The sequence below is a fragment of the Drosophila novamexicana genome, unplaced genomic scaffold (genome assembly GCF_003285875.2).
Source record: "Drosophila novamexicana strain 15010-1031.04,08,12 unplaced genomic scaffold, DnovRS2.1 tig00000485-arrow-pilon, whole genome shotgun sequence".
NCBI lineage: Eukaryota > Metazoa > Arthropoda > Insecta > Diptera > Drosophilidae > Drosophila > Drosophila novamexicana.
The window spans coordinates 3,106,805-3,115,762 of record NW_020824808.1 but is presented as its reverse complement, the minus strand read 5'-3'; the positions used below and the strand labels follow the sequence as shown (position 1 = coordinate 3,115,762).

The 8,958-nt window shown below is 38.8% G+C and overlaps 2 protein-coding genes across 2 annotated transcripts; both read left to right on the top strand.

Annotated features, from left to right (window-relative positions):
- Positions 1-296: 296 nt before the first annotated feature.
- On the top strand, positions 297-4,595 carry LOC115761371 (farnesol dehydrogenase). Its single transcript, XM_030703120.1, has 5 exons — positions 297-607; positions 666-831; positions 896-1,022; positions 4,047-4,182; positions 4,294-4,595. Exons 1-5 carry the CDS (start codon positions 470-472, stop codon positions 4,468-4,470), a joined length of 744 nt encoding a protein of 247 aa, XP_030558980.1. The 5' UTR covers positions 297-469; the 3' UTR covers positions 4,471-4,595.
- Positions 4,596-4,996: 401 nt separating this feature from the next.
- LOC115761365 (GTP-binding protein SAR1b) lies at positions 4,997-8,889 on the top strand. The gene is made up of 6 exons (XM_030703114.1): positions 4,997-5,072; positions 5,851-5,971; positions 6,292-6,411; positions 6,477-6,542; positions 8,002-8,237; positions 8,312-8,889. The coding sequence occupies exons 2-6, from the start codon at positions 5,929-5,931 to the stop codon at positions 8,426-8,428; spliced, it is 582 nt and encodes a 193-aa protein (XP_030558974.1). The 5' UTR covers positions 4,997-5,072; positions 5,851-5,928; the 3' UTR covers positions 8,429-8,889.
- Positions 8,890-8,958: the final 69 nt, after the last annotated feature.

The window sequence follows — 8,958 nt, the reverse complement described above, 5'->3', positions numbered from 1 at the left end:
TTTGTACACGGGTATTGCCTAGATATGTGTATCAAATATATTGAGAGCATTTATAACATTTTAATAAAACTATTGGCACCAAATTTAAAAAAAATGTATATGCTGCCTCTACTGACTCTTACTGCATGCACCTTAAATCAAGAAAAGAATACAGGGTATACAGGCAATACCCAGCTGCAAAACGACTCGAGCCAGTGCAATACACTGTCAGCAAGGTAAGTAAAAGTAGACGACAATATGACAAGAGTTAATTGTAAAAAATTTAAAACGCGATAACTGCAAGTCCGCAAAGTCAATCGAAGCGAGCGCAGACCCTGAACTATTCAATTGGCAAAGCCGCCGACCGAGCGAGTAGGCAACTGTTGCGATTGCTCTGGGTGCGATAGCGTACAGCCTCCGAGATCAGTTGCTCAAGGCACACGCAGCTGTTGGGTTATCTCTGGCGAGCGCTGTCTATCTATCTATCGACATGGACAGATTCTACTGGCGCAACAAGGTGGCTGTCATCACCGGCGCCTCGGTGGGCATTGGTGCCAGCACGGCGCTAGCTCTAGCCAATGCTGGCATGGTTGTGGTGGGCCTGGCCAGGCGCGTCGATCTGATCGAGGTGAGCGTCCAGTTTTCAGTTCTTTGAAATAACTATCACTGCACAACTGATGTTGCAGGCTCTCAACGCTCAAGTGACTGGCGAGGGCAAAATCTTTGCGCGTCAATGCGATCTCAGCGATGATGAACAGCTGATCAGCACCTTCAACTGGATACGCGAGCGTTTCTATTGCATACATGTGCTCGTCTGCAATGCGGGCATACTTAAGGCGAATTTTCTGAGTGGTAAATCCGGTCAGATTTTGAGCTAAATATGCGAAAAAAAAACTGCAATATGCTTCACTCCTAGAATCACCAACCAAGGACATTAAGGAACTATTCGATTTGAATGTGGTCGCCACCGCGAGCTGTTTGCGCGAAACTCTGAAGCATATGGCGGCAACAAAGGTGCGCTGCCACATTATCGTTATAAACAGGTAATTTGAAAATCATTTTTTAATTTTCTATTAACAAGATTCACACAATTCAACAAATATTGCTAAAAATAACAACATTTAACTTGAGAGTCGATTTTGATTAACAAAAGCGACACTTTACTAATTTTACAAATGCTGTAAAATTTGCAATATCTTGGCGAAGTATATTTTCCAGCACCATCAAGTTTAACGATATGTTAAGCTCTGCTTCCGATAACTAAGAGAAATCATCCAGTGTTGTTCAACACTCAATACTTAATCATTTAAAAATGTAAATTTCCTTGCTTTAGCCTTCTTCGTTCATTTTGATTTTTAAAAACAAGCAAGATTTATATCAATAACTCCTCTTTCTGGCAACTTTCCGCAAAAATTTCATTAACTTGGGATATTCTTCAATAGCTAAAATGTCCAATGCTAATGAATATTGTTTGGCTAGAATTCTCTGCTGTTAGCTTGTCAGTTTGGTTCGATAATTAAATAGGACACACGTTAGGCATGCCGCTAAGTCACAAAACCAATACACTCGACTGCAAATGACAACAAATTTGCATTCAAATTGCCTGATTGGACTACAGCATTAGCACAATTATCGCTTAGCATAGTTTGAAGGGACGAGAGTGTGTTTTCGTTTTGTAAATGATGTTTGTCCAGCTAAAATAGCAAAATGAGTCTAAGGCTTAAATTGTTGGTCATGCATCATCACAATGCACTTACGCACACTGAAACCCACTAACACACGCACACACACACACACACGCAGTTTGCACTTGTATTTGCTTTATAGCAGTTGCTTGCAATGGACAAACAACTGACCAAAGTTGCCTTGAGTGCCAAAGCATTTGCGAAAATTATGTCCGTATTTAGTATATTGTGTATAACTGTGTGTGTGTGAGTGCGAGTGTGTGTGTGTGTGTGTGTGTGCGTGTCTAGGGGGCTAATGAAAGTGCAAATAGTGCGATTGGCCAGTGTTGGGCAGCACATGCATTTTTCATGAGCTGTGCTTCGGCATTGTGTGGAGACGAGACGATTGCGCGTTATTTAAATTAAATTAAAAGCCATGGCACAAACAAGCAAACATTTATTGATATTTAAATGTTGCGATTCCCGCAATTACTGTTCTGTTCCGTTGTTGTTGTTGCTGTTGTTGTTGTTGTTGTTAATGCTGCTTTGTGGTTGCTCTGTGCATTAAAAGCTTTGCATTTGCATCGCCATGGCGAAAGTGTTTCCGCAAATATCAGCAACAACAACAACTCAATTATTCAACATAATTAAGTATTTTGCATTAAGCAGCCTGCATATAAATGTGCATTCGTCTCTGTGCATGTGTGTGTGTGTGGGTGTGTTTGTATTTGTGTATGTCTGCTGATTTTTATTTCATGAATTCCAATGCGCAGCGCATTTAAAATCAAAATTAAGCCGCGTCGTTTGATGCGCGCTTTGGCTTTAAATTAAAATTCAATTAATTTCGTTTTAATGGAACTTACTTGAAAAGCACACACACGCACACACACACACATAAACAGGTTTTAACAATTAGCATTGTAAACAATTAAATATAATTTATATAATTGCGCACACGCACTGTGCGCCAGACTTATGCCAAATTCAACATTTGGTCAAGCAAAACCAAACCTGCAGCTGGGCAATCAAAATCAATTGCAAATTATTTAATATTGGTCAAATCAATCAGCAGGCAACTCCATACAGCCACAGGCTTAACAAGTCAGGGCTAGCTCGGCCCCAGGCACAGTCTTCTTCATAAGTAGAGCAATTCGTTATCGTTCATAATTATTTTATTTATACGTAAATGCATATTTTTTGCCTGGCCGTTGGCACATGTTTGCGAATGAATTTAAATTGCTGTCCCCAGGCGCGGTGCACAATTTGCTTTTTTAATGAGCAAAGAAAAAGGCATTCGTATATATTGGGATGCCCGTCGTAATCAAATACAATTGAGCAAAAGCGTGCGGAGTGCAACAAAAGAAAACTCACGAGCTTCGACGTTAATTAATGAGAAAATTAATATAATGTGAATGCTGTTGAAAAAAAAAAGACAAATTAATAAACCAAAAAGAAAGACGTCTCTTTGGCACGCCGAAGATTGAATACTCTTGTAAAAACTCTTTTGCACAAAAGCCTGATGTCTGACCGATTGTTCGTATAGGCCTTATATAATATAGTAGTGCGATTTGGCAAGATTTGACAGATATGTTAAAAAGCATTAAAGAAACTCATTTTTTGACTGATTTTTCTATAGAGACGTATGATACGTTTTTTCTTACAAACTTGGTCAGGCAGCAAACTTTTATAAAACATCTTTCTTTATGCCTAACTATGGATCCGTTACGACAGACGTATAGGACAGACATCTATTAATACTAATAAAGTGTAAATACACAATATTGTTTGAAAAGTCACCATATTGGTGACAAACTAACTATACCATTAGCTAGAGTATAATCAGTGAAAACAACGACAAAAGGCGTACGGATGCGTTGGGACGTTGCTAATGAACGAACGTCGTGGCCGGTAGGGGTGTGTGGGCGTGGCTGTGGGCATGTCCGTCAATATGCATTGCGCTTAATGTCAATGCAATAATATTAAGACTTAATTAATTAAAATTGCATAAGGATGCACTGGACGACGACTCCAGTTGGCACCGCTGTTTGCACTTAATACTGCCTCAGACACTGTTAAATTAAAAGAAGTTTACGCAATGTTTGCATAAAATGCCCAACGACAGCATTCGCCGGATTGAGGTTCCGGGTGCCGGTGCCGGGTCCATGCACTGCCTGCACAGGCTAGCGCCTCTTACACACGCAGAAATCAACGACAGCTGTTGACCATCATTTTTTGCGTGATGGATTCTGCAGTTGCCAAACGCATTTGTAGTTGTTTCAAGCTCTTTCACTGCATACCAACGTTGACTTTACTTATTTCTCCATCTCAAACATACTTATTTCGATTTCCACTCCTTCTCTTACTCCATCTCTCTCTTTCTCTTTCTCTCATGATTGGCGACAGCGTGCTGGGCCATCGCATACCGGAAGTGCCGGTGCCCTTATTCAGCGTTTATCCCGCCACGAAGCATGCAATTACAGCACTTTGCCAGACGGTGCGCCAGGAAATACATTTTCTCAAATTAAATATTAAATTAACGGTAAGTTAAATGCAGTGCATACATTGCACCCAACTGGCAGAAGGGTTTGGCGCTTGGCGCCCCGCATGTTGCATGCAAACATATGTGACGTGTCTTCTTTCGCCCGCACAGAGCATCTGCCCTGGCATGGTGGACACCGATTTTCTGAATGTTTACTCACAGGCCGTCGATGAATTGCCCAAGCTGCAGGCCGTCGATGTGGCCAAGGCAATTCTATATGCACTCGACACGCCCGATGGAGTCCAGGTGGAGGATATTATTTTGCAGAAGATGCGGACAGTGGAGTGAAGCAAACGTACATGGAAAGCATTTACAATTTTTTTAAATGTAAAATTGAATGGATTTGAAAAAAAATTTCATCTATAGCCGAAGTGTACAATAAGCTATTAAAACGAATAAAAACAACAATCACATATATGAAATAGCACCTTATTTACTATCTCTCCTTATTCGAAAGAAATATTTAAAAATGCGCGCGCACTTTGCCAGTGCTCTAAGCCGAATAACGTTCTTTGGTTAATTGCAACCAACTTTACTCACTATCGTTGTTAAGTAAATTATTATCGATTGTACTTAAGTCGATAGCTCATCGATATATCGATAAGCTCACTTTAAATTAACAGCAAATAGAGAATATATAGAAAATATCAGTTTACAGGCTTTACATGTTTTCTATTATTTTTATATGGCACTGTTATTTAGAGCTTGAGTCAGAAATTTGAATATTACGAGCAAATATTTCCTCACTGTTAAAAACAGTCCGATAACATGTTGAGTGTTTCCTTCTTCTTATTTGTAACGAACTAGATGAACGACATTCGTTCATTCAGTTTAGTGAGTCGTTCGATTGAACTTATTCCGAACGATTCGATACAACGTGTGCAGAAAAAGTAATAAATAATAATAACTCGTAAATAATAAACGAAAAATGCATTTAATGCACACGCATAGTTCAACATATTATACAGCTATCCATTGTAGTTAGTGCAGCAAAGCGACGCGGCAACGTGCAATCAAAAGACCGAATCCAGAGGCAACTAGAAATGTGTGTGTCCACGTAGTGCAAAATCAGATTGTCATGTCTGCTGTTTTTATACATATAAAGCCAGTCCAATAAATGGAATGGCACGAGCGCCAAGGGTGCGGCAAATTGACATAATTGTGGGGCACACAGAGTATGCCTAGCTCCAAAGTGCAAGATTACGAAATTAACAAAAATTTGATGAAAATTACAAAGTATTATGCGTGTTAACCACGTACATAATACACATACATGCATACAAAGCCGTAGTCGCTAACACACACAAGCTCACACGCATGCAAAGAAAGAAAGTGCTGCCTAGAGCTTGACAAAGAACCTAAACAGGTTTTTAACCTAATTATAATCGGTCAGATATTATTTCCTGAGCGCAACAGCATTTTTCATTTTAATTATGTCAAGGCTGCATGCACTCGAATCCAAAAAACCGGACGTTAAGCGTTTGCTATACAATTAGTACTTGACTTTGGTCGCATTTAGGTTACGAACCAGACAGAAAATTGATTATTATTAACAAAAACAGTGCCGCGTCGTGTTTCACTGCAGCTGGACATTGAACTTGCTACGCATATTCACATTCTCCGTGTCTTGCTTTGTGTTTACCCCATTTTCTATTTTGTATTTTTCAGTAAAGCACCGCACTTCCCCCCAACATACACACACTCAGCCTTTTGCTACTCCCGCAAGAAACCACAGCACAAGCCAAGATGTTCATTTGGGACTGGTTCACGGGTGTTCTCGGATACTTAGGTAAGCGTCTGGCCCAAATGGAATTTGACATTGCTACATGAGCGATTTTTCTTGAGCGTTTGCCAACAAATCAGCAACAACAACAACAACAACAACAACGACAATAGCAACAGCAGAAGCAGACAACAAAAGCTAAACGAAATGTTTCAGCTGTATGCGGGTCAATTTTATGCGTGTATTGGTGAAGCAGTTGGTTTTTAATTAATGTCGATTTAGTTAAGTCGGTTTGACCTTAACATTGGCATTGACTGGCAAACGCTCAGGCTATTATTATTTGAATTATATATTAATAATCATTGAAAACCATTTGAAATACCCAGGTCTATGGAAAAAGTCCGGCAAACTATTGTTCCTTGGCTTGGATAATGCTGGTAAGACCACATTATTGCATATGCTCAAAGATGATAAGCTGGCGCAGCATGTGCCAACACTGCATCCAAGTAAGTCTTAAATGCAGCTTCTTGATTATATGCTACAATAAATCGTCTTTATTTGCCCCGCCTAGCATCCGAGGAGCTGTCCATAGGCAATATGCGTTTCACTACATTCGACTTGGGTGGACACACTCAGGGTAAGTTAATCTCGGATAAAAGACGGAACAATTCAAAAACATTCCGCATATTCAATAATCTAAGACCTTATTAAAATCATAAATAATGCGCATGTTAAAACGTGCTCTTTGTCTAAATATAGCGCAATGCATATACATAGCACAAAGACAGCACAGAAAAACAACAAAACAATCAGCGTAAAATATAGCACAGGGGGGCACGGGGCACCCATACTAGCAGAAAGCGAAACACGTTGTAATTTTTGCCAGTTGTTGCGTTCACTCTCTTAACAAAAAACAAGAACAGAAAATGTCTATAGATATAAATAGATATATCTGCATGTAAGGCATAGTTAATCTGTATTACGACAGAACAGATATCTACCATATAGGAAACTTAGTAATACATGTGCTTGAAACTTAAAGCCTTTATAAATAGTTTGGCCTTGAACACAATTTTGCTACTGTGGTTAACAAACACTTGTAAGTGTTATACAATAATAATAGCTATGCCCAATTCATTGTACAGTGAAAACTTTACTAACGGACAGTTTCCTTGATCGGATACGACCTTAATCCTTACTTTTACTATTTCGCCAATTGTCATTTGTTAGATACTCGGTCAAACTATACGAAAATTTTACTGAAAAGTAAATTGGCTTTAAGAAATCTTAAAATACACAGCATTTGTGATAGGATCAATGAATATTCACTGTAAATTCTAGTAGAATATTCAAAAACTAACAAGCGATAAACTTTTAAACGCTTTCCAATCGGCTCGAAATTCAATTTTCAGTAGAACAGGCAAATCGAGTTGTTCTTTTATTAACATTTTATAATATAAAATATAAAGGTTTGAACCAAAACCGATTTCAATAACCGAACCTGAATATAATATGTTGGCCTAGACCGTAAATCAAACCATTGACTTTGATTTCCTTAAACACTGTGCCTGGAATAATTGTTATAAAATGTGCTATATCAAGCAAACAGGCCTAGTTTGCCATAACAAGTATAAAAACTGCACAAGATCAACAACAAATATAAGCACATGCATATTAGTATACTATATACTGTTTATATATATAAGAATAGCTCAAGTTTTTACGTTGATGCAAATCTACATAATAAAGCTCGAAAGTGTTAGATGGCGCAAACTGGCTAGCGAGTGTGCATGCATATACATACATATATTATTGATAAGCGAGCAGCGAGGCGCAGCTCACGTATATCACACATACATTAGAGGTCTATAGAGCCCAAGTAGCGATGTCAGCGTTACGCTCGATTTTTAGACAGAGCCGTATTTGCTTTGCGTGAGAGACACTAAATAGTCGAGCGTCAGCGTTATGATATCAAAATCGTGACTGATAGCAATGGAGGGGCGGGAGCGGCATGTTTGTGTTTGATTTAGTCATGTAATTGGGCTGTTTAGATAAGTCGACTGTTCAGTTACTAATTTATGTTTGCTTTGTTGCAGCACGTCGTGTTTGGAAGGATTACTTCCCAGCTGTAGATGCCATCGTATTTTTGATAGACGCCTGGGATCGCGGCCGCTTCCAGGAGAGCAAAAACGAACTGGATTCGCTGCTCACAGATGAGGCGCTCTCCAACTGCCCCGTGCTCATATTGGGCAACAAAATTGATAAGCCTGGCGCGGCCAGCGAGGATGAGCTGAGAAATGTGTTCGGACTGTATCAGTTAACGACCGGCAAGGTATAGCTACACTTGTTTAATATTGTCTCTGAATATAATTAATTAATATTATTTTTTTGGTTACGGCATCGCAGGGCAAAGTTGCACGCTCCGAATTGCCTGGTCGCCCATTGGAATTGTTTATGTGCTCCGTGCTGAAGCGACAGGGCTATGGCGAGGGTTTCCGTTGGCTAGCGCAGTATATTGATTAAGTCATGATTAACATAAACAACAAAGTAACAAACAGAATTCAACAACCACACAACAAAACAAAGAACTTGGCTAACAACAAAACAAATATAAATTTAGAATGGACAAACAGAAACGACAGTAAGCAAATCGAAGCTGCGAGCGCAATTTCCAATTTCTACACAATGATAAACAATAGATCGTAAAAGAAAACAAAAGGAACTAAATTAAAAAATAAAGCAAAAAAAAAATATTTTTTAAAAAAACAAAGTGCAAAACCTCTTCTAAAAATTCAACGTAGACGCACGCAGGTCGCCAATAAGAAATAAAAATAAAAAACGGGAGACTTAAGGAATGCGTGGGAAAAGCTTTTAAAAATAATTATGTATGAATAATAAATTGTAGCAAATTAAAAGGTGATTTTTTAAGGACCATGTGCTTGCTTATGTTCCATAAATAAATTTTATTATTTAAACATTTTAAATAGCCTGTCAAATTTTTTAATTTGGTCTTTTGCAAATTTTCTATATAACTTGCCGATTTATTTTCCACG